The following is a 25654-nucleotide window of genomic DNA, read 5'->3' as shown; positions in this document are numbered from 1 at the left end:
TAATATTTGAGGTTTCTGTAGATTGTTGAGATAAATATCGATGTTTAAGTTGTACTAAAAAACTGAGCTCAGTAAAAAAAAAAAAAAAGTATATATATATATATATATATATATATAAAATACGTAATATAATATGTATAATAGTACCTTAAATGTATTCTTTACACCACGATCATAATATGTAGCATTTATTTGTATTATTATTTTTTTTTCATTATTATTATTTTTTTTTATTTTGTGGTTGGGCCTATTTGATGCTCAAGTAATTAATAATTAAATGAATGAATAAATACATACATATTGTTTCCGAACTGAATCTACAATCAGTTACATTTCTTTCTAGTGACTAATGGTGAGTGGAGTTCACTGACCGTCTCTAGCTCTATATTGAATTACTCGTACTGCAGCTTCGACACTAACCCCGCTGTTGAAGGTTTAATAGGCTATAAAATTTAATTGCTAAACTCTTGAAAGCTACAGCTCTTGGGCAGGGAGCTATCCGTGTTTCCGATACACTCAGAGTTTGTTTTCCCGGCCATGCCCCAACAGGGAACGTTTTCATGTAGTATTTTTTATTTTTATTATTATTTTTATATCTAGGCATATCTATGGCCAATGGCTAATATTAAGATATTAATATTATTATATATTAATATTTATATATATTTGTTCAATAAATGTTTGATCAGATTTTGCTTATATTAAAGTACGTAGCATGTCCCGGTTATTTTCAACAGGCTTGCTTTTGTTTAAATTTACGGCGCTCTAAAGTTTTTATGTTGCAACAACAATGTTTATAAAACTTTACAAATGTTTGAGTCTAATGAAACTAAAAAGTTGCATGTAATTCCACACCATATAATTACATATGATTTAATTCATAATATGATTTGATTTTTTTTTTTGTTTCATTTAGTGAATTTCACTTTTGGCGCGGAGTAATGTATTACAAATAAGTGCAAATTTGTGCAAATGTATGCAAAACACAGCGGCCTTGCTTTATCTTCGTATGTAAAAACAATTTATTTTAAGAAAATATGGCACACTGCCGCAAAGATTATACAAAAATAAAAACAAAAAAATATCTTTTTTGTTTGTTTTTTTTTGCGCTGTAAACACAAATAATCATTCAATCACTCGTGTTAAATTGAACCCTTCCCAGGCTAATGGTCTATGCCTAATTTTTTAAACGTTATAAGTAAAACAGACTGACCATCCGTCAACGTAGAGAAAGATAACGGGGCTTCCTTGTGCTCAAAAAACTGTTAGTAGTTCAAGTGTTGTAAGTCGATCGTCGTGAGCGTCTCCGAGAAGAAATCAAATGTGTCTGTGTTTAAACCCATGGGGCTGTCCACTGTCTCTGAAACACTCGGAGAGATGGCATCTGAGAGATGCAGGCAGGAATCTGTGGTGAAAACGTGAAAGTCGTGCATGGGGCTGTCCAGGCCTGGAGGAGTGCTATTGTCCCGAGCAGCTGCGCCGTCCCCAGCCATTGTAGTGGCGCACACGGGAACAGTGGGTGACGGGTTGGGAAAATGTTTCAGATTTTTGTCATTACTGTTTAGTGGTGAAACAGTAGAGCTCGGCGACTCGCCATTGTGTCCATTCTGCGGAGTGTTCTGCTGGAACGCGTAACTCTCGTTCTCCAAGAGAGCCCCGGAAACGGTGTTGGTTCCCGATTGTTCGTAAAAAACCTTGCCATGATTGGTATTCTCCTCCAGACTCACAGTTCTCGTCTCGCCGTTCTGATTTTCCTTGCACTGCGTCTGGCGCTTATGTTTCATGCGCCGGTTCTGAAACCACACTTTGACTTGCCTCTCCGTGAGGTCCAGCAGCGCGGCGATCTCCACCCTCCGTGGTCTGCACAGGTACTTGTTGAAGTGGAACTCCTTCTCGAGCTCCAGAAGCTGTGTGTTGGTGTAGGCCGTTCTCAATCTGCGTGTACCACCGCCACCTCCGCCACCGTCAGAAACCTCCGGCGAACCTGCAAGCACATTGCAACATTATATATGATCAATATGCCACTAATTACCACACGTCCTTTGTTAACAACGCGCTCTAGGGCTGTACAGCTGACCTCACAAAACTTGTCCAATATATTGCGGTTCGCAAGGGGCATAAATCGTCGGTGGGAATGAAGCCACGGCACGAGAATAATTTGTGTCCTCGGCCCTGGTGCCAGAAAGCAGTGTGTGTGTGTGTGTGTGTGTGTGTGTGTGTGTGTGTGTGTGATGTGTGATGTGTGCGGTGTGAGTGTGGACGAGCCCGCGAGAAGATTAATGAACACGCCAGCTGCCGACTTGAGTAATACCAATCTATCACTCTTCATTACTGTCAAATATTAAAATTCACGCCCTGCGCTACAAGTAGCGCACACTGAGTTTAGGAGTTGTGCAAAAACACCCTCCCTAGTAAATAATTTTTCATGCTTTCACATGTAAAAAAAAATTGCATACACCATCGAGGTTCAAATGCACTTGTGAGAGAGCCGTAATAAATTCCCTAATGATATTGTCTTTCCCATGATGTAAAACTACAACGTAAATTGTGAAAAATAAGATTTCCAATTTTTTTTGTTGTTTACCTTCAGGAGAGAAGTAGAGTGGTGCAGGCTCGGTTGTGGCTGCAGTTGAGGTCTGGTTTTTCTTTGAAGCTTTTTTCTCCTTCATCCACGGGTACTCCGGGGGTAAGGAGGCTGCGGGCAGCGGGCACACGCCGTTTGGGTTCTGCTTGGGGCGGCTGTGGCGAGGGTGGCTGCCCGGGTTCAGCCTTGGTATGGTCTGCTCGAAAGGAGGAGGAATCAGTGTCGAGCGTGAAAGCGTCGAGCTCTTGATTGATGAACTTTGAAATGCATCAGCGACAGGGGGAAAAGATGTCAGGCACTCAGCGAGCGACGGCTGACTATTGATAAAGCCCGTCTCTCGCTCGAATTCGTAATTCATCTCCTCCGAGTCTTAAAGGAATTCCCAGCGCACAGATTTGGGACCTAAGAAGAAATAATGAAATATTGTGCCCGGTGTAAAAAAAAAAAATCACTATTTTGCTGATTACGGCCGTATGGGGACCGTGATACCATTAAACTGCTTTCATGGAGACAAGGTTGAAATTGGACCGTATTGCTTGTCACATGATTACCTCTGTCCAATGACAATTTGGGGTTTAATCAAAAGGAGCCACTGTCCGCGTGATTGATCGAGAAAAGTCGAAGAGGAACGCCTCATTCTTAGGGACGGGCTAGTTTATTTGCGCATTTTGTGAACAGTTTGTCCACAAGAATTCTAGCTTAAAAGTGTAGATATCACTAAAAAAAAAAATTTGAAATAAAAATTTAAAAAAAGCTCGCTGCCTCGTTTATTCGACGTATTTTATTTTTTCAGATAATATTGGATTGTAAGCCACACCACATAAAAAAAAAACTCACCACATAAGATCCAGCAACCGTCATGCTCAAAAGAACCCCATTAATCTTGCGACCGAGTTTTACGACCAACTTTTGTCAGACTACGCGCGTTCACAAAAAAAAACACGCATGCGTAAGAACCCTTGCACGCGCATCCTCGTGTGCGCGTTCACAAGCGTGAATACACTTTCAGTCTGCAGTTCACGCGCACAGGGGCGTGCGAGCGCGTGCATGAAGGTGTTAGTCTTGCATTTGCATGTGTATTGTGCCAGCTTGATTATAATAAATTCATAACATTCATGTATTAATATTATTATATGTGCAATAAATCTTTGAATTTTTTTTCCTGGCGCTCGTGGTGCCAGAATAGTCTGAATTTGTTAATATCTCAATAAGATTATTTTCGTTAGATTCAATATTTCACTTACATCGCATTTAAACACAATAAGAATATTGTTCTACATCCTTAGCAGTGTGTGTGTGACACGTAAATATATGCATCTTTATGCAATTACAAAGCTATATTTTTGGCCTCACGATGACATTGAGGATTTTAATAAGACTCGATAAATAAGATACTCGATTAGGGTCACATTTTAAAATATGTGAACTCATGCTCAGAATGCGCCTTACTACCTATGTTGTCTTCGTCTGTAAGTGGCAGTGGGCCACGAGCTCTTTATTGCTTATATTCCAAACAAAGAGCCCTGGAAGCCTGCGCGCTATCAATCTTGCTCGCCAAAAGGTCTGACAGCTTCGTGCCCTAAGAAACACATTTAAACCATCTAGCCCTCTCTTAGATGATATGTGCTCAGGAAGAAGGAAACAGCATAGGGATCTTGATCTCAAGTCTCTCTTTTGTACGTTCGTATATTAAATATTTGACCTAAAAATGGATTTCATTTCAATGATCATTTCAAATCGGATATACCCAAGAACGACATTTGCTTGTTTGTGGACTAAATATTCGTTTGCCGTGCTTCATTTTGGTGTTGGAAAATAAGAGAATGGGAAAAAGGATTTAATAATGGATAGATTTTTACCAAAGACTGTGAGGAGAAAAAGGATATATATATATATTTCTTTTGCAATTACACTGCATGTATTGTATGGGAAAGAAGTGGGTGTTGGCATTCTTCAAAAAAATTCCCACTCCTTCCTACACATTTTCTAGCAAGTGACAATGCTGGTGTGCTTTCTCACGATATGTGCAATACAAACTTTATTTTCACTACACATTAACTGTTTATTCTTCTGATCTGTATTTGTTCTTAATTGTCATATCTAATGCATTTTGGTTGTATAGCCTAAATGATGTATTTAATAGAAATCTTCGTTCACGTTACTATATGTACTCTATACACAGATGTTTAAAGTCTTAGGTTGTGTTTTATGTGTGTAGCAATCAATGAATTTCACTGTGATCAAAATCGAAATTATGTGTTAGCATACAGTTAGCAATATTGTTCTTTTTCTTTTTTCTCTTTGTCTTTTATTATTATTATTATTATTATTATTATTATTATTATTATTATTATTATTATTTTATTTTTATTGAGGCAATAAAATATAAACCGATATAAAAGGACCAAACTTACATTTAAGCTCTTCTTTAAAATGACTCAGAGACTTTATAAGAATTGATCACCTATTAGAAGAGATTCTCTCATATTTTGTGTATCTGTATCTGTTCATACATTGATTTATCAAAACAGGAAATTATCTTTTATTGAGCAGCTCAATGTTTATTCTTAATTATAAATTAATCCGCCTTTTTAATTAAAGGTTTTTCTAAGCAATCTCTTTGTGAGTGTTTGGCACGATGATTATAGGCTCGCTCGCCGTCTGTTATACAGTCTTTGTTGACGATGGACATTTGCAAAATCTATCCAAATCTAAGAAACGGATCATAATTATTTTATAAAGATATTTAAAATCTTTTTTTTTTCTCGGCAAATAGTCTCTTACCATTAAATACAGCACAGTTTATTTTTTATGTTATTTTATATTATAATTTATTATATTATATTATATTATATTATATTATATTATATTATATTATATTATATTATATTATTGCTGCTTCGGTTGTTGTTCTTCTTGTATAATATTGCTATTATATTTTAAATAGCCACAAATACGGCAAAAAAGGTAACCAAAGGTACAAAAATAATTCTTAATAAGTAATACTGAGGAATATGTCTTATTTGACATCACACGGTTGATGTCTATCCAAAAACCATTTCCAAGCTGGAAAATCTTCATCAAGGTAAGGCCGGAAATAAAATTAATGTAGCGGTGTTTTGTACATATTCTATAAGGAAATATATATATATATATATATATATATATATATATATATATATATATATATATAGAGAGAGAGAGAGAGAGAGAGAGAGAGAGAGAGAGAGAGATAGATAGATAGATAGATAGATAGATAGATAGATAGATAGATAGATAGATAGATAGATAGATAGATAGATAGATAGTACTAATTTCTCCTTGTTTTGTTTAAGTTTGGTATTCTTATTGTTAATTCATTTCTTCCACAGCGTGGATGCTGTAAACGGGTCCGACTGAGGCGTATATGGGCTGTTTATAGTGTGTGCAAAGGCAGTTCTCGACAGTAGGGCATGATGGATGACCCTCAGCCGACTCGAATACACACACCCACACACACACACACACACACACACACACACACACACACACACACACACACACACACTAGGCTGTAAATGAGATCCATACCACCATTGTTCTTTTGGGGGTGTCTGTCATTTCCGGCAGTAAAGACCATAATAAGTTTTTACAGATTATGACGTTGTCATTTTTCTACTGCATAACGCAGAGCTGCATCAAATTGTCATCGGTATTACTTGATTAAATATTGTCCTACATTATTTTTTAACACAATTTCCTTGTTGTGTCATGTTACTGCAATTATCATCAGTATTTTTCCAGTACAACTGACTGAGGCTGTTCGAAGTGTACACATTGCACAGTGTAATGTTTTCGTTTGTATGTTTTTTTCAGATCTCAGTAATACAATGGATAATCCAGTAGGTAAACTCTTCGCATTCTCATCGTTAGAATGTGTACTCTACATTACTATATTGTATATACTAAATGTATATATTTAAATATAAGATGTTGCGTGTTAGTTTTAGTTCCTTAGAACCTTAGAATAAAACGCTGACATCCGGAAGTGAAATACAGTAGCACAATTCTTGAGGCTTTTTGAAAATAAAAAACTCCCAACCAAAGGTTAATAGTGTTCATAATTATATGAACGAAAAACATTACGTGAAATGGGTTTATTTTTAAATGAGCCAATTTATTTTATCCCTGGTCCTTTTTAATTTGTTCACAAGCTTGCATCTCTGCTGATAGTGACGCTCCTGTTATTTAAGAATGTTTTTTCATAACAACACAATGTTAATCAGTTGGGCTGCCAGAAATGGACAAAATATTATATTGGATAAAGTATTGTCTGTGCTTAGGCTTATCTTTTCTATGGTTATGTATTACAATATGCTATACTAATTCCATATCTGGCTAATGCTTACTATCATTAAACATATTATTTTTTACTAAATATTCCTTATATTATTTACGACAGACTGTCCCACAATGCACAATGAAAATAATAGTGGACAGAAATTGTGCTGCTAATGATAAATGATACATTTAGCAATAGCCAATGTTACTCGTTATAAATATGAATAAGGTTTTTAAATAATGCCCATACTCTTTTCATCTGTTCTTCAATCGTTCTCTTAACGTGAGCAAAACATGGCCATGGCTCTGAAGAATGTGATTTTGTTGCCATGTCACTGAACCCCTGAAACCAGGTGCTGATCTGTACAGCTAACACTAGAACATCTTGCACCAGAGCTCAGCGAAAAGACCCTGCTTGTCTGGAACTGACCTCGAGTTTGATGTATTGCGGGTCGTAGGGTCAAGAAAGAGCACTAAAAACTAGCCCTCACGGAAGTCTCATGGATGCTGGAAGGCTTTTAAATGTAAGCTCCTTTGTGAGGTTTGACTTGAAAACATGTGAGTTGCATATTTGAGGCGCGATATTTAATCTTGAAGGAGAATAATACAACAAACTCCTATATTAATCATAGGATAACAGAAAATCTCACCAAACCCTAAATAGCGTGCAGACTATACAGACTATATAACAAAAATTACATTCCTTATCACAATGCAGGATATTGCAAATATGTCCACTATTATTGTGTTTTAATGCAGTACTGATTGGCTTCCATAGAAATCCGTTTGCATAAAGGAACAGAAGGTTTGCGAACGCTGAGACCAACAGAGGGCTATGAATCTGAGATGAAAAGCTCAAGACTGCCTCTAGCGGTAGATAATGAGCTATTCGACCTCTCAATTTTTTCCCATTGTTTTTCTATTATAAAGTCAAAAGTATAACATATATAAACATAGCATATATATGCCTATATTTGTAAACATTTTAACGGCCTTCAAAGACATAACAGAGCTTAAAAATAAAAACAAATTAGAGCTTTAAAATGATTCATTACATTAAAATCATTCATCACCTGCATTTTTCAGGTCTATTTGTTTCTCATTCAGTATAAATCAAGACGACATGGTAAAATAACCATATTACTATCATAAGGTAATAAAGACTATAAGATCATTTGAGATCTTTTGAAAGAGAATAAAACATTCACATAATTTAGAGTAATTGTAGAATGTAGAGTATATGCAGATAATGTAAATGTGTGTAGTGATATAAGCCTATAATCGATTTAGTTATTCCTGAAAATTTAATTATCATCATTCATTTGATTTCCGTCATTTCCGTCATTTTAGTCATGTGACTGTCAATCCTTATGTCACGTGATTGCTGGCGCTGACGTGTAGTCAGCGATCTTGGCACTTCATGGTCATCAGCAATTTATCTAATTCAAGTTTATGTAGGTCTATCTGACGCATTATAATAATTGTTCTTATCAGCTTTGCAATTTTTGTAAAATTACACCGTGTGAGTAAAAGTTTCTCCGTTTAGCTAAGTTGTAGGTCAGCTCCTAAATAACGTCGAAGTAGTTTTCTTTATCGCCTGTATAGACAAGACAACGGAAGAAAACACACGAAAAAAACAAAATTTTCAATGTTGCAAGATGCATCCTTTGGGTCAGTCAGTCGTCCTTCATTTTAATCGAGACCTGCTCAATGGCAAATTTAAACGCCGCTCAATTTTTTTTTGCCTGGACGTTGCCTCCACCTGGTGGTTATTATGGGTAACAACAATGGCTTCCAGTGTGACGATGCAATTTGTTTTCAACTGTTTTAGAGTTGCTGGCCCATGCCGTCACCTGTTGTCAACGAGTTCACATAATTATATACATATTTAGCGCGACAGCATCCAAATTCGGACCTGGGTATATTACCATTATAGTTCAGTTCAAATATTCACACTCACACATGAATTTATGAGCCTTAAGATTAACTATTCGTGATTAGTACATGCCTCAACCAATGCATATTTAAGTAAGTAGTAATTCAGGTATTATTACATGACTATAATCCAATGTTGTTAATTATGTATACTTTTTTAACTATACTTTTTGAACTAGTGGATCAAATAGAGAGTAAAAGCCCTGTTCTAGCTCGTTATAATGTTTAAGTTCTTCAAAGTGCATAAATATAATTCCACCTCTTTTTTTTTACACTGTGTTTGATATTCTATCCTTTTATCTATTTGATTTTACATTTAAATTAAAGAATTTGTAATTTTTTTTATTTACAATTAGCAAAACTCATCATGAGTGGAAATAAGCTATATACAAATACATAAATACAAGTCTCAAAGGATCGCTGGGTTAAAATGTCTGTTTTATTCTCTCTATTCCTTTGTGTTCGGTTCTACCAAATGGACGAGCCGAGCAAGAGCGTCGTCATTGTTGCTGTAATAAAGTAATTAGCAGAGAAAAAGCCAGACAGTGCGGAAAGCCGCGCGTTTTATGGTGCTGTCTGTGCATGCAGCTTTGAAGGCAAAGACTGCAGTTCAACAATCAAGAGAATGTCCCCAAATTATTGTTCCCTAACAGCTTTTAGAGACATATTAAACGATAACATTTTCTTCCTGTACCTCACCTCACCGTGATCATTTCACGAAAATGCTCAGGCGTGTTTCTATGTGCGCGCGAAACTTTGTGTTCAAACACGTTTTGTGTGTTAAAATGTTTATGACGCAGCCTATATGCGGTAGACCGCTGCTTCTGTAATTGCGCCCACCCCATGTTTATCACACAGGATACCCCGTACGTGTTGTTATATTGATGACGATAAGGAAGTGGCGTTTAAAAAATTCCTACAGGTCGCTTTCAATCACTTTGCACCCCATAAACTGTTAAGGCTGTGATTGTGGTTTATTGTCGGTATGGTCACCAATATCATTTGCGAACTCACGTACACATAACACACTCAAGCCTGTCCTCGGACAACAAACTAAACCTGATTTATGTGACACAAACGAGACACGAAATAGGGGAATTTGTTATGATATATAAAGTTAGATATGTGACTGTACAGTTTTAAGTAGGAACTTTTCTTTTCCATTAACTGTGCAGTGCAAGGTTTCAGACTATATATATATATATATATATATATATATATATATATATATATATATATATATATATATATGATATAAATATTATCAGAATAATTTTTATCCTACTTTCCTATATAATGGATTCTTATGAATACTATCTATCTATCTATCTATCTATCTATCTATCTATCTATCTATCTATCTATCTATCTATCTATCTATCTATCTAGAGTGAAACATTAACAATAGAACAGAGTATCAAATTTTCTGAACTTTATTGTCATCTACACAGATGAACTTTGAGTTGAAAATGGCTAAGCTAACTGATGAATTGAGGTATTTACGTGTACAGACTTTTCCAGTCACGAAAAAAAAAAGAATTCAAGCATGTTTATGATACAAAATTCAACGATGTCTCAATGACAAAACACTTATTTTCATAATTGCAAATAGGTAGTTCAAATACATCTAGGTAGTTACATTAAACATTACATTAAACATTAAATATCTGGACAGAAGTCATTCTGGCGTTTTTAAAAAGCAAATGACACTCATGCAAATCAACAATATTAAATATAATCGAGCATTTCATATATGTCCCTGAAATCAGTAGCCTACATGGAAAGTTTCTCAAATCTGAAAGAGGCTCAAAAATTGTACACAATTAGAAATACTTGGACCTACAACAAGCAAACACGACACAAGAGGACTAACAAACAGCCTTATAACAAAAAAACGCAATCATTACAGGACACATTCTCACACCGAAAGTTGGTGCAAACGTAATTTTGTTGCTGTCGTTGTTGTTGCAGAGGCATAACACAAAACACGTGTGCGCAGAAAAGAAAGTTGTCCAAAACCACTGCAGTGTGCACTCATCAGTATTCCTTAACTTCAGATGTCTTTTGGGCGATTTTTGTTGCATTTCTTCATCTTCATCCTACGATTTTGGAACCATATTTTAACTTGTCTCTCGGTGAGATTTAGCAGTCTTGCCACTTCATATCTACGATCACGAGACAGGTACATATTAAAGAGAAACTCCTTCTCCAACTCGAGAGTCTGATGCTTAGTATATGGGCAGCGTTTTTTTCTCGTGGACTTCGCGTGTAGCCAGTTGGATGCAGGGTTATCTGAAAGAAGGGTCGAAAAAAGCAAAAGCAGAGGTAGTGATATTGCCCTCATCAAAAGACTGCGGCCATTTTATGACCTGTGGCTGGTCAGTGCGCGATTAGCCTAATCCAGCCTAATAAATGCAGACTACTCGGTGTTTTCAGCATTTTTCTTTTGAATTTTATAACTGCGATACAATTAAATTTTTAGTGTAAAATTTTAATTTTGTAAAATGGAAATACATCCATTTAGTCTTGTTCTATTTTTATTTTTGGAATAAACGTTACAATACGAAAGTGTTTTAGCTCAGTTAAATATAAAAAAAGGGCATTATGCATTCCTATTTATTTATTGTCAAACATATGCGAGAAATATAGCCTTCGAAATATGTATGCCATCCACTGTCAATCGTAATTAAATGCCAAGTAATTCAAGTTTTTGTCCGAATAAATGAGATATTGTTGAAACCCGTTATACGAAAACAATGTGCATTTGAATGCAATCATTGCGTTACTGTGGAAAAATTGTAGTACCCAGATCACGATTTTTTTTCTTTGTATAATGTGCATATAACATATTGTAAGATAATGCAAAACTATTACCATATTTTAAATTAAATTAATACACCAAGCACTATGGGCAACCAAATTGAGATATGCAGGCAATAAATTGCATATGTTTGTGAAAACAACCTGACATAAAAAATGAATTTATCCGATAGGTTTAAGTTACAATTATATATACTTTAGGGAACAGATGCTACCAATGGCCGGGGGATCACGCGGGTGACTGCAGACACACCACTGATTTATAATTTACGGTATGCTGCGTTGAAGTTACCCATGGAGTAAAATTGTGCAGACATTATCGGTACATATTCACAGATTGTAAACGCCAGATAAAATAGAGCTGCACTTACTCGGGTCCAGATCCGGTTTATTTTCCGTTAACGTTTTCTCGTCGCTTGGGTCTGTCACATCCGCATGAGTCAGATCCGCCTCCTTCACCGCAGGGTTTGCGTTGTTTTGAGCACCAGGAGCCATTAGAGTCCGTGCATCCAGTGTGGTGCACTCACCGTTTCCGACCAGTGGCTCGAGTTTGATATCGTGATGCACATCTGTCGATAATCCGGCGAAAGGCACAGACGCAGAAAGCGATTCGAGCGCCCAGGCGCGCGCAGACGCTCCATCCGCCTCAGCTGTCGGACACGGCTGATGTATGTAAGAGTGGTATGCGATAGATGTACCGCCCGGCGGCTGTACCGGTACGGGGCTCCACGACGCGCCAAAAATAGCCGACTTGCTTTGGAAAGGGTACGAATCGGGTTCACCATATTCAGAGAGAGATGGCTCTCGAGTCTGGCTCTGTACCGCCGGTGCAGTTGAGAACCGCGGCGCCAAATGATCATCGTCCTCGTGAGGAATGTGCGAGTCGGTGTAATAACCCAGAGTGCCCAGGGTCGACATAACACAAAAAAAAAGAAACGCACAAAGGCGCAACCGTGCGTACAATCCTCACCACGGAATAGACACAGGCGCGGAATCTGCAAATCTAGGAACGGTCGACTTCACTGTGAACTACAGACCTTTGATAAGTTGAACGGCGGACGAGACAGGATTGGATGACACGGACACGTGACCATGGGAGAGGACAATAAAGGGGTCGCCTAAACCAGAGCTTCACATAGCCTCCATTTTGCAGTAAAATTGTTAAAAGTACTACTGTATGCTTCTGTGAGAGCGAAATTTGTTTTATTTGCCCAATTGGGTTCATTCGTCTTTATAATAATAGTCGCATGCTATTTGGTTACGAATCACCACCATTATTTATGTATAAACATTGTTTTGGAAAAAAAAGGATTTAAAGTTTATTTTTATTATTGAAAAAAAAATGCGTTATCGTAAAAAGAATTACCTCCAAGCCAAAACAACACCAGTTTGTTAATTCCACAAGATCCAATATCTTCCAGGCTTCCAACACTGCATGTGGGCAAGACGTAATGTTTATAGTAGCACAAGGTGACATAAAATATTACAGATATGTTTAAGAAATAAAGACGATCATTACGTGAGCCATATGTAAGTTTTATACGGCAATAAGTGCCATGGAATAGTTGAGATATGATCTATAGCCAGTGACCGCAGTCTTTCAACAACGTTGCGGGTTAAGAAAGTGTGTGCACTTCTACGGCATTTCAAATAAATTTAATTAGCTGTTTAATTTGTCGTGTTTAAAATATGGTGAGATTTATTAGAAAATTAAATGTCATTTTCATGAGTTGGTAGACATGCTTTACAAAGAGATCCAACTAGGTTATTGACAGTTACACAGATACAAATTATTTATTGGTTAGTGTACATATTATAAATATATCTGTTAAATATAATTAAATGTTGCTTATATGTAGTATGACAATCCACGTTTTGACAGCAAAGATGTGTTAGGTGGTCTCATGTTTGTATGAATCTAGATTTGTATTTATTCCAGCACTGCATAGGGTTTGTATATAGGCCAATAAAGCTGGTTCTGATTCTGAAATTGCAGCATCTACTTTACTTTCTAGGATTATCATAGCATTTTCCTACTACTACTTTACACTGCTGGAATAAGTCTTGCTTGCATTTCTAGTTCACATTATATGAATATACACTAATATTACAAAGTAAGATGCAAAACAAGCAATGTTGATCAAACTATCATTTGTCACTATCAAAAAGCATAATGCATATTTAAATGTGAAGTTATTGCAAAAAAATATATATTTAATGTGAACCTTACATATAGAGATGGAATTGGAAAAAATAACACAACAACTGGAAAAGGGTCCTCAGTATAGTCGATATTTCTCTATTTGGTCACACCATACTTTTTCCTTACTAACATTGTCCCACTGAGAGTGTGGATTGCTGGGTACTAGAACAGACTGTGTTTATAATAGGGCTATTACGCTGTTTTCCTGCAGGTTATTTGGCTGTCTAGCCTGAATATCACCAATAAAGCTTTTGTGCTGCTTCTACAGTGCGGCGGAAGCATCCAGCGGTGTGGGCGTGGCATACAGTCCTGTAGTACTACACACACACACACACACACACACACACAAAGTGCATTGATCGTAACCTCGGCCTTGCGGTGGCTTTACTGCACTCCACGGAAAATAAATTCAGTTACAGGGCACTCCTTTTGTCGATATTAAGGGTGAAACTAATGTTTGCACACTTTTACTAATATGAAGTTTTCATTTAGCACATGGCAACAAAAATAAATTCTCGTTAGTCCCGTGATTCTTCACAAATCTACGCACAATTGTGTTCAGCATACACGTGGTCTATCTGGAAACACTTTAGCATACAGTGGCGTATAATGTTTAGTTTATAAAATGGCATTAAAAGAGATGAGGTAAATACTGAGGCGAAATTCCCTGCAAGGCAATTAAGACAGTTTCGTGTTGTGGGGGGACGAAATGGAGCCCAACAACATAAAACTACCTAAATCACTCAGCAGTCCTCTCGTTTCCGTCGGAGCAAAGTAAATTCAGCAACAACATCAACAACAACAATAATAATAAAACAATAACATTCAATAATGTCCAACAACAATAACAATAACAATAACAATAATGATAATAATAATAATAATAATAATAATAATAATAATAATAATAATAATAATAAAAACATCAAGCATTACATTTGTTTAGTTATTTTTTTTATTCAGACACACAGGCATCTGAAATAAAGTCTTATAAATTTTAAAGGATAAACTTTAGGGGTGTTTTGAAATATTCAATAGATTCATAAGAATTCACAGAATGCCACGAGATTGGAAAAATGGATTAGCTATTGTACACACAATTCTTTGGCAGCAAATTATAAATTGGTATCAAACAACCGTTCATTTGTTGAAAAAAATATCATATTGCACCTCGCTAACTTATATACTGTGTGATATCTACACGAAAAAAAAAATCTTCCTGGCCGCCAAAACCAGATGCATATTGTACCGTAACCATAGCACGCCATAGATTAAATTCTCTGTGAACAATTACTGACTCTTATTTCACTTATTTACGAATTGGAATTAGAAATTTTAAATCACCATAACTTTCCAAGAAGTAAACTTCAGCTACTTTATTCGTGAAAATGGGAATTTAATTCTGTCACATGAACACTTATTAAAAACAGTCACAGCGTATTCGTATAGGGGTATAACATTCAATAAATGTAAACGATGATTGTAATTGCAATTAATATTACATCATGCAAATATTGCCATATTATATACAGTTAATATATACTACTGTCCGTTTATATATAATTGTCAATTAAACAATTTTTAAAAAATTGTTTTATTCAATTTGTACAGTACATCCAGCGCATTTGTTAGAGTTCATAAATAATGATGATGTGGTATGTTGGAAATAAAACGGATTAACGGACATATAAAAAAGATTTAGACAGTAGTATATACGACACAATAAGTTAACACTGATATTATGTACAGGTCAGAAGTGCGCGCTTAGAGAGTAATCTGAGCAAAGCGCTTTAGCTGGTTGAGGGCGCCAGATCTCCTTCCTCAGGCGAAGCTGAAGTTTGTCGACAACTCACGAATGCGGTTTTCTCGAGTCATTTTCTTTAACTTCATACGGCGGTTTTGAAACCAGATCTTTACTTGTCTGTCCGTTAGGTGAACACTGCGACTGATCTCCAGGCGTCTTTCTCGGGTCAGGTACATGTTGAAGAGGAATTCTTTCTCCAGCTCCAAAGTCTGGTGCTTGGTGTATGGACAGCGCTTCTTTCTCCCGCTCTTCGCCGTCAACCAGTTGGCCGTACCGTCACTTTTACATTCTCCTGGAGTGTAGAAAAACACACAATGTGTCACATGGAATACGGAATCTAATGTTTACTGTTTATGTCGAAAAGTTCAATTCTTTTCTGGTTTACTTTTTTTGTCATTGCTTTAGCAGAACTTTTGTTAAGGTGCTTCTTACATTTCTATATCAATATCTCAAAAACATTTATATACACTACTTAAAAAAGGATTAAAAGCTCAGTTCATTCGGTGGAACTACGTGTTCAGACGTGTATAATAGCCTACTTGGAACATCATGCATTTGGTGGGTAAACAGAACTTGGGGTTTAAAGCGAAATATTATTTTAATCACACTATTAAATCTTTCTAGATAGCACAATCTACATTACACTGGATTAGCTGTACTGGCCTGTAGGCCTGCTAACAACTGTGACATTTACATGCTATTAACATATGTCAATATACAACTGCATCTTTCTACTTGATTATGACAAGTTATAACAGACGGCAGTCTGCTTGCTGGTGTAAAGGTTTACGGGATGACTTTTAGACATCCTGTAGTGAATAGATAAAGGAGACTGAGCATACCTGAGCCATGTCACATAAAAAAAATGTTCAGGATTGTACAATAGAAGTTCTTAAGTTGACCATATGACAACACGCTGGGCGTGGGAGCTTCACAAATTCAAGTCATATTATCCAACAAATGATTTTACGTTTAAAGAAGCTGTATGACTGCACTTGGTTCTGAAGGTGGGCTGCAGGATAGTGCGCAACGCACCAATTTTAAAGTAAGAAAACAAACCTTCATTCGCGTTTTGCTTGATTTCTGCTTCATTTTCTGGGGGTTGTGGAGAAGAAGAAGGGCCGCTCGGTGATCTCCGGCTCTCCTCGTCTGTTAGAGGGGCCGGTTCTTCGATTTCAGTCCCATTTGTTTCTGTAGAAAGGGCTGGAGGCGATTCTTCAAAACGGGCAAAATGGCCAGAATCGGAAAGGTCGTTTGGATAGTAACCTTTGGACGAAGAACACGTTTGTGATAGGCGAAAGTAACCAGGTACAGGAACGCTGTTGTTACTTCCTACTGGACATACGCTCGTCGTCACCCGGGAATAAGAAATGTCTTCCGATCTTTTTAGACACTTCCCTGACTCGTAGAAGCAATACGAGTTTTCTTCTTTTATGGCAGGAGAGAACGACCGGGAGACACTCTGGCTGTTGAGCTGTTCAGTGCGACACGATCTCGAAGTCTCCAACCATGATTCCATTCCTTGCATGTATGGGCTGGTTGTAGGGACAATATTTTGGTTCTCAGTCCTTTTGGGTCCGGGAAAATAGCCACAATTAGACAGTCCATAGGAATACTCGGAGCTGGGTGGCAAGTACACGCCACCGTTTTGGTAGTAATGAGTACTTCCTTCGGTTCTACCGCTTATCAAAGAGTCTACCAAAAACGAATTTGCAGATGGGCTGTCGGAGCATGCCATCTTCGTTGTATAATTTGACGGTCGAGGAAGATAACCCTTTCTGGATGTCATTACTTGGGTAAAACATGCTGAATATAATTACTGATAACCGTACAACTCGGTGCGAGCTAACAACCAATTAAAACGCATCAGAGTCAAACGCTCCTCCCACCGTGAACACGTAGTCTAACTGTTCTGTACAGCTTTCACTTTGGGCTACCATTTTTAAACATGAAATGAAATAGGTCTTTTTTGCATTTGTGTTTTCTCTTATTGTATGGGAAGATGTGAAGAGAATTTAACACGATCATCAGTCATTATCGCTGGTATGTCGGCCAAAGCACCCCAGATTATTTTAAAGCACAATAAAACACTGTGACTATAAAACAGCTTGGGTTAAAATGATAAACCCTAGTAATACAAACTAACTCATCATGCACAGTAATAAAATAAAGAGAATTTTAATTGATCTTCTGAGATTTGAATATTAAACCTTTTGAACAGCATTCAAGTTCAGAAATACGTTTTTATTTTCGTATTTTTTTCAGGTGTTCAAAAACAATCTGAATGCAAAAAATATAATAAACCTAATTTACTTATTTTCATTTATATGCAATCTATCGATAGATTATTTTATTTTTTATTTTATTTAGGTTTATTCTATCTATCTATCTATCTATCTATCTATCTATCTATCTATCTATCTATCTATCTATCTATCTATCTATCTATCTATCTATCTTTTGCCATTACCATTTACCATTTTCTTTCAGAAATAAATGTCGTGTGTGTGTGTGTGTGTGTGTGTGTGTGTGTGTGTGTGTGTGTGTGTGTGTGTGTGTGTGTGTATGTACATATACACACGTATGTACATATACACACACACACACACACACACACACACACACACACACACACACACACACACACACACACACACACACACACACACATATATATATATATATATATATATATATATATATATATATATACTTACATATGGCTTTCTATCATCTCTCTTTCTCTCTCTCTTTCTCTCTCTCTCTCTCTCTCTCTGTATATATATATATATATATATATATATATATATATATATATATATATATACATTTTAAGGAAATTACAGTGTCGCAAAGTGACTATCAATTTTTTAATAATCCTTTATCATAGATTTAAAGCCGCCAATAATTAGACATACAATGCAACCTAAGATGCCATTATACCGTAAAAGTACATTTTAAAACAAAAGAAATTGCAGTTTGTTATGTAAACTAAATTATAGTTCTTAATAATAGCTAAAACTGCATAATGCGAACCTATACTTTCAGTGAATTTATTAACACTTAACTTGTTTATTAACACTTATCTAGTCAATTACGTGACTACAATTTACGACTTTCAGTTTTTTCTTAGAACAACTTATTAGTCATTTAATTTTATTACTATAAATATACAATGTTTTTTTATGTTTGTTGGGAACACACACACACACACACACACACACACACACACACACACACACACACACGCATGCACAAAGGCCTGCTTATCTTAACAAGAAGGCGTATTCACTTCAGTAATTACGTGTGTTTTTGATAGACATGGAATATTTTCTTTTTCATCACAGACGGAACTTACACCTTGTTTGCTCTTTCTCTCCCGACGGCAGATTATTCTTATTCTCAAATTACTTGCCGAATCCTGCTTCTAAACATTTTTAGCAAAATAAAGAATTAATATAATTCAATAATAATATAATAATAATTTAACTTTGACATTAGGACATTAAGCCTGGTCTACTGGTTATGCATAATCACAAATTTTTGCTTTATTTTGCCCCGACCACCCCATTGTCAGGTTCAGTAAAATTACAATCGGAATATTAGTAAGCATTATAAGTGATAAACGAAGAAAACTACTCAGTCAGAGACATAATCCAACGCTGTCTCAGCTATATCATAGCTAGCTGTCGTGGAGACAGGCAAATATTCTATAGTTCCTTAACACCGAACATTTAGATAAACAATAACTTGATATTTTGCCTACCTGAAACACCTTGTTATATCACGAGGACATGGTCCACGGTCTTTAGAACCTGCCGTAAATTGTTTTTCGGCCGTATATTTTAAATCCGCGACAATGACATTGAGCTGAATGGCGCCTCCTTGTGGAGATAACGCCGGTGTTCAGAAAAGCAAATCGCTGAGGACTCCGGCCACAAATCTGAGACAAATGCCGGAAGAGTCGGCGAACGCAAGCTTTCAGTGATTGCAGTCGCTGTTTTTCGCGCTCTTAGTCACAGTTAATAACCTTGGTTCTCAGACAGTTTATTGCACCGCACCCCAATTGTACAAATGCTCCAGACTAAGATGGGTTTTATGGCTAAGTTGCTACAGCAACGCCGGTGGGGGAGGGACGTCCAAATTCCACAGAGCCTCAAAGGATGCGCGAAGAACTACGCTATTACTTCACGCTCGTCTTTATTTATTATACTTGAGAGTGGCATGAAACCGTTACTGGGTTTGTGACTATCTTCTATATTATATTTTGATAGGGCACTTTGAAACTGTAAAATATAGCTTACAAGCTAGGTATTGGCGACGCAACTTTTTGATGGATGCGATTCAACTGTATTGCTTTCTTGATTATTTAAAGTTAACTGTAAGCTATGTATTGTATCAAAGCTTTGTCAGCATACACTCAGCCGTCTGGGAGGTCGACACTGGATCGAGGGGTTTTAAAGCCGATTTGATTCACCGAGACGTGCGCTGCGATGTTTGGGGGGTTCCGTAATGGATACGAGGCATTAATAATGGTAGCTATTTGATCCCCGAATCAATCTCAACTTCCTCGGCAATAAAAAAATATCAATCAAACATTTGAGCCTACATAAAGAAGGAAAAAGAACAGAAAGAAAAATCAGACTGTTTCTTTTCACGAACTGATTTATATAACGAGTTCTGAATGCATAGTCCATAATGTATCACAAGTTGGAAAAATTACAGTATGACAATTCGAAGATATTAGCCTAACATTTGAAATGGTAAAATGTTAAGCGGTGTCCTTTTCGACTTCACTATTGCTTTTAAGGTTGTTCTTCATACAAAATTTGAGTTTGTACACTTTTTTTGTGTATTCATTAAATCCGTCCATTTGGCCTATAGATGAAAGTCTGGCAAAAAAAGGGACAAAATTCAGCTCACATTCAATCCGTACAAACCAATTAACCTGCTTTGTTAAAAAAAAAAAATTTAAACAAAAAAATTGAAAGGAAGGATTGTTAGTATAAAGACAATCAAATTAATGAACCTTTCCTGAACCTTTCCTTTCTCTAGAATGACTTCCTTTACTGTACAATGTTTTGAACAGGTATACATATCACATTTATAAATATAATGTACACACGATCGTCAAAAAATAAAGCCATAAAACAATAGATGATAAAAAAAAACCCTGTAAAATGTATTTGACACTGCTGACTGAATGGAAATGCACTTATAATAATAATAATAATAATAATAATAATAATAATAATAATAATAATAATAATAATAATTTCTTCTATATTGCATAGACTAAATATGGTGAAATGAGGTTTCTGGACCTTCAGATCCGCTCCTGGAATGTTCAGGCGCCGCGACCTTGAAGTTCACACTATCTCTCACACACACTCACACACATACGCACACAAGCTCTACAGCAAAGGGTTTGCTGAGTAGTACTGTAAACGGTCTCTGTTCAGTTTTTTTTCCTTCATTCTCCTGTTTTGAAACCAGATTTTTACTTGACGGTCGGTGAGGTTAAGCATCCTGGATAATTGCAGCCTCTTCTCTTTGTTTATGTAAACACTAAAGAAAAATTCTCGTTCCAGTTCTCTTATTTGATACTTGGAGTAGGGGCATCGCTTCTTGCGCGTTTTTTGTCCATCTGAGAGGGAAAAACAGAGAAAACATACATTCATTTTACGATGATGAATCAGGTAAATAACCGTGTAAAAAGCAAAGTTGTGTTGTCTGTCGCCTACACTATTGAAGGGTGTAATTTGCTCTTTTAGATTTAAACAAATTACAAAAGGCCACAGTAAAAAATAAAACATGCAAAAATTAACTTTGCAGACGGAGCCGCTCACATTTTACGTAATAAATGTTTTTTACGCGGATTGCGCTGTGGTGTGCGTAAATGTAATATACATTGAAATCATGCATCTTGACTGAAATTTAACCGCTAATTACAGCTGCTCACTACATTTACATGCAATATTAGCATTGTTTGCGACTGGTTGGTTTTAAAAAATGACATTTATAAAGCATAATCGAAAGAATTTCAAAAGGAAATATCCTATCATTCACGGCCAATTTCAAGCTTACAGCACGTGATCTTGCGTTTATAAAAAAGTTTTGTTAGAGTAAATCTACAGGCCCTCCATAAACCTTATATGCTTATAAAACAGCACATAAAATGTTTAACAGGAGTGCGCGAGATTACAAACTTCTCCCATAACCGACTCGAGCGTTCTTACGTACTTGTGCTCGCGTATTTTTCTTCGTTATTGCCGGAAGATGATTCGGGACTGCTGGTCTCCTCGCGGCGTTCTGCATCCTCGAGGTCCCTGCTTGGCTCTGTCCTCGAGCTCAAGGCTGCCGCAACTGCCGGAGGGGCTTTACTGCTGTTAGATCGGCTCGCCTGTTCGCTGTTTTGATTCTCCACGTTGCCGTAAGCCGTTTCGAAAAACTGATCAAAAGCCTGGGGCAAAACACCGTTCCTTCCGACGCTGCCATACACGCCGGAAGCATGACCGGATCCCGAGTGGTAAACAGCCGAACTGTTTTTCGAGAACATGTCCCCTAAAGTCCCCGGGTTGGGAAGGCAGTCTCGGTGCACCATGTCTTCTGGCGCGTAGCAGTGTGGCAAATTGGCCCGGTGGTGCCACTTGCTGGCAGAGTCAATGGCATAGTCTCTAAATGCTACTTCCCGAACGGACTGAACCTGGGGCAAACTAGACGATGAGTAAGAGTATGTCATGGGGCAAGTAGACGGGGTTTGGGGCAAAAACGGTGGAAGGCTGGAAAAGTCCGTTCCGGACACGTAGTAAGTGCAGTTAGGCAAATACATATTAGACCCAACGGGCACACGCTCATCATAATCCATTATCTAATGGCCCGTACCAAAGCGCTGGTCCTGCTTCACATCGTTGTGCCGAGTAGAGCTCTAGTGGGTTTGGAGCGCAATCGCCGAGTAGAAATTTTGAGCAGAGAGGTGACGTGGAGATCCATCTCCATCCATAGCAGAGAGCAGAAAGTCATGTGACCATGAGAAGAATTTGACAACTACTACTAAGTGAAGGCTATATTGTGCCAGCATTTGTAAATGTGCTGTAAGAAGAAACGTTTTATTGATAGCCAAGCAAACTTCATATGGTCGATTTATATTTACCGCCTTAGAATTTTGTTTTGTTTATCAATCCAAATAATCGAATGCATTTGGACATATCATGCTCTTTGGGTTTTTTGTTTTTAAGAAGCCCCTTCCACGAGCATTTCAACTGATAGTATTTTATAAATGTATCTTTTTTTTTTTTTATCCTAAAGAATTATTGCGAATTTTGTGTTTGAGAGCTTCTCTGCAATAGGTTATTATTTGCTCAAAGGGAAATTGTGTCATTAAATACATTCACAATTTGTGCCCCTCTTATTAGTTGATGAGTACGTTAGGGGAAATTATTTATTTTGTTCAATTTATTAAAGAACAAATCATTGCATGATTAGACATTTGTCTATTTTTAAAGATGAATGGAAAAATGTTAATAGAGGTTGCCTACACTAATTGCGGTTTTTTTTAATTGTTCCATCCAAATTGTTTGTAAATCCTGGTTTACTTATATGCGGCCGTATGCAGTTTTTTTGCACTTGTACCGCTTGGGTAACACGGTCAATTAGTCATAGGCTACAGAAGTTAATTCACTACCCTTATCCGTGCAAATGCATGGCGCGCATAAGGCGGAGGTGTAAATGCAGCTAAATTCAGGAGCATAATGTTGCCATTCTTCAGGCTACCAGCTTCCATCATGCACCAAGCACAGCTTGCTCAAATGAGCACGTTTATTTAAAAATTAAAATGATATGTTTTGTACTATGAATTTTCCGGTACGGACTGTCGAAAGAGCTGTCTTGTCGTGTCTGACCTCAAGCAGTAGTGGAGAAACCTAGTGGTCTAAACACGGTTTAGGGCCATAAAGTTTTAACTTGGACTGCAGCCCTGTTAAAATTACATTGGCCTCCATAGAGAAGGACGGCTGATGGTATCCTTATGTAGGCGTTCAGGCCTATGGGGACAAATGTGGGTATGCTTTAAACACTATACCCCGAAAAATTAGTCGAAAATTTTAATCTGTACTGTTCAATAGTTTGCATGCATTCATTTAAATATTGGCTGGTTAGACTTTTTTCTCCAGGGATCCAGGACAACATTTTTGTTGTTGTTGTTGTTGTTATTGCGACTTTTAAAGCTTAAATGAGGGCAGGGTGGAAACCAACACTAAAGGCAGCCGGAGATATAGGCTGGTTTTATGGCGGGTTTTAGCTCCAGTAGCTTATTGTCTGCACAGACAAGCCGAGTGAGACTAGGAGACACCACCTACATGGGCTTCGTGAACTTCAATTAGACCTGAAGTCACGGGTAAATGGGGATTAAACAGTCTTCAGCTTCGTCTAACATATCTGGTAGGATGCACGCGCGTTTTTAACGTTTGGGTTTAATAATCAGATGCAAAACAATGGTGAGCAAATATCTATAAATGTTATACAATAAACCGGTTAGATATTTTAATGTTTTTATACCTATTTTTTAAAGCTAATTCTCAAAAGTATTTTATGGAACGGCTCTACCACACGAGCCAGCACTGTTTGTATAAGAGAGCTCACGTTCACGTTGATGTAACTCATGTTCTGCTGTTGAAATTCAAGTCGACGGAGCCTAGAAATGTCCTGTGCGCGGGATAAAGTGCATGTTTGCACTATAAACAACGATTCTGCTCAGACTTTTAAAAAAATCTCACTAATTTTATTTCTTACTACTGAAAAAAACTGTACGCAGTTTTGTCCAAGTCAAACGTAACTGTATATTCTGAATGATATATGCTAATTGGTCTCGCCTATAGTACAGACTAATTTGTCATCGGTTCAAGGAAATGAAGATGGAAGAAATACTTTATCAGTGTGGATTACATCACCATAGACATACACAAGGGGCGCTCGAAAACGCCTACGTATTTCTTCAATTGAGTATTTCAAGTCGATGCTTTATTGCTTTTATAATACAGTAAATAAATAAATAGCCTATCTTGTACTATACTGTTTGCGTGTCCTGTATTGTGTGGTAAAATAATTAACGCTTGAACACTCGCAAAAAATACTTTACCTATAAGCAAGTCTACGATTAAGAAGGGATAGACATTTAAACATATTTTACAGCCATTGACAAAAACTGAATAACAGAAGCCAGAGTGCGTCAAAAGTGATTGAAATTTAATAATTCATAATTATGCTTGTATTTCCGAAGAATTTAGATAACAAACGGTTATTTCTTTGGTATTACTTTATTTTTTATTTTTTATTTATTCTTCTCTAACAAATTATGCATTATTTGAAAATTGTTTTTTTGCACAAATTGTTACAATTTTAAACAGTTATTATATTAAAATATTAACAAATTAAAAGTGTAAATAGTAATAATTAAATAAGAGATATATGTGGAAGTATGGTAATATTGTTATCTGGTACTACTTTTAGGCAAAGCTCAGACGCGTCTCCGTTTTCGTTTGATTATATTTCTGTGAATTCTGATCGGTCGGTAATGTTTGCCTGTTTATTTATTTAGTTTTTTTGTTTGTTTGTTTGTTTTTCCTTCTGTCTTTCATTTTTGTTATCATTTTGTTATGGCAGAAACACATAGGGGAAAACGTCGACATATAGTTTTCAAATAACAAATAATAAAAGGATAATAACTTGTGTGATTAAACGAAGGTTCCAAGTCTTTTATCAAACTAAATGTAGATGGCTCCCTAAGTGTCTGCAATGGAGTTAATTTTTTTTTTTAATTTTTTTTTTTTTTGCTGATGTGTTTGGGGGCTATGGACACTGCCTGAACCTAAAACCCAGCCTTTGTCTTTCACTTGTTTTCCAGTTTGCGGGCGACACCTCTAATATTCATTATTATTATTATTATTATTATTATTATTATTATTATTATTATTATTATTATGAAGTTGAT

General features: G+C 36.6%; 4 protein-coding genes across 5 annotated transcripts; all 4 read right to left on the bottom strand.

Moving 5' to 3' along the window:
- Positions 1 to 255: 255 nt before the first annotated feature.
- Positions 256 to 3578, bottom strand: hoxa2b (homeobox A2b). Of its 2 annotated transcripts, none has more exons than XM_046846957.1 (3): positions 3422 to 3578; positions 2585 to 2780; positions 256 to 1984 (listed from the first exon to the last, which is right to left on the bottom strand). In XM_046846957.1, exons 1-3 carry the CDS (start codon positions 3443 to 3445, stop codon positions 1266 to 1268), a joined length of 939 nt encoding a protein of 312 aa, XP_046702913.1. In that variant the 5' UTR covers positions 3446 to 3578; the 3' UTR covers positions 256 to 1265. The 2 variants fall into 2 exon arrangements, with proteins under 2 accessions (XP_046702913.1, XP_046702912.1); XM_046846956.1 differs by having other exon boundaries at positions 2585 to 2986; positions 3422 to 3561.
- A 6678-nt stretch (positions 3579 to 10256) lies between these two features.
- Positions 10257 to 14524, bottom strand: hoxa9b (homeobox A9b). The gene is made up of 2 exons (XM_046846963.1): positions 12031 to 14524; positions 10257 to 11131 (listed from the first exon to the last, which is right to left on the bottom strand). The coding sequence occupies exons 1-2, from the start codon at positions 12575 to 12577 to the stop codon at positions 10893 to 10895; spliced, it is 786 nt and encodes a 261-aa protein (XP_046702919.1). The 5' UTR covers positions 12578 to 14524; the 3' UTR covers positions 10257 to 10892.
- A 275-nt stretch (positions 14525 to 14799) lies between these two features.
- Positions 14800 to 17819, bottom strand: hoxa10b (homeobox A10b). The gene is made up of 2 exons (XM_046846958.1): positions 16726 to 17819; positions 14800 to 15958 (listed from the first exon to the last, which is right to left on the bottom strand). The coding sequence occupies exons 1-2, from the start codon at positions 17453 to 17455 to the stop codon at positions 15684 to 15686; spliced, it is 1005 nt and encodes a 334-aa protein (XP_046702914.1). The 5' UTR covers positions 17456 to 17819; the 3' UTR covers positions 14800 to 15683.
- Positions 17820 to 20319: 2500 nt separating this feature from the next.
- hoxa11b (homeobox A11b) lies at positions 20320 to 24886 on the bottom strand. The gene is made up of 2 exons (XM_046846962.1): positions 21910 to 24886; positions 20320 to 21313 (listed from the first exon to the last, which is right to left on the bottom strand). The coding sequence occupies exons 1-2, from the start codon at positions 22532 to 22534 to the stop codon at positions 21081 to 21083; spliced, it is 858 nt and encodes a 285-aa protein (XP_046702918.1). The 5' UTR covers positions 22535 to 24886; the 3' UTR covers positions 20320 to 21080.
- Between the last annotated feature and the right edge of the window lie 768 nt (positions 24887 to 25654).

This window comes from Silurus meridionalis, chromosome 4 (genome assembly GCF_014805685.1).
Source record: "Silurus meridionalis isolate SWU-2019-XX chromosome 4, ASM1480568v1, whole genome shotgun sequence".
In the NCBI taxonomy this organism is placed as follows: domain Eukaryota; kingdom Metazoa; phylum Chordata; class Actinopteri; order Siluriformes; family Siluridae; genus Silurus; species Silurus meridionalis.
The sequence above is the reverse complement of the archived record's forward strand: the minus strand, read 5'-3'. Positions and strand labels throughout refer to the sequence as shown.

What these genes read in the sequence shown, in the direction of transcription:
- hoxa11b (XM_046846962.1), bottom strand. Translation starts at nt 22,534, where the DNA reads ATGGATTATGATGAGCGTGTGCCCGTTGGGTCTAATATGTATTTGCCT. An exon ending in AGAAAAATACGCGAGCACAA is followed by an intron (nt 21,314 to 21,909) that starts GTACGTAAGAAC and finishes TTTCCCTCTCAG; the next exon opens with ATGGACAAAAAACGCGCAAG.
- hoxa10b (XM_046846958.1), bottom strand. Translation starts at nt 17,455, where the DNA reads ATGACATCCAGAAAGGGTTATCTTCCTCGACCGTCAAATTATACAACG. An exon ending in CAAGCAAAACGCGAATGAAG is followed by an intron (nt 15,959 to 16,725) that starts GTTTGTTTTCTT and finishes TCTACACTCCAG; the next exon opens with GAGAATGTAAAAGTGACGGT.
- hoxa2b (XM_046846956.1), bottom strand. Translation starts at nt 2,942, where the DNA reads ATGAATTACGAATTCGAGCGAGAGACGGGCTTTATCAATAGTCAGCCG. An exon ending in ACTCTACTTCTCTCCTGAAG is followed by an intron (nt 1,985 to 2,584) that starts GTAAACAACAAA and finishes ATGTGCTTGCAG; the next exon opens with GTTCGCCGGAGGTTTCTGAC.
- hoxa9b (XM_046846963.1), bottom strand. Translation starts at nt 12,577, where the DNA reads ATGTCGACCCTGGGCACTCTGGGTTATTACACCGACTCGCACATTCCT. An exon ending in TAAACCGGATCTGGACCCGA is followed by an intron (nt 11,132 to 12,030) that starts GTAAGTGCAGCT and finishes CCCTTCTTTCAG; the next exon opens with ATAACCCTGCATCCAACTGG.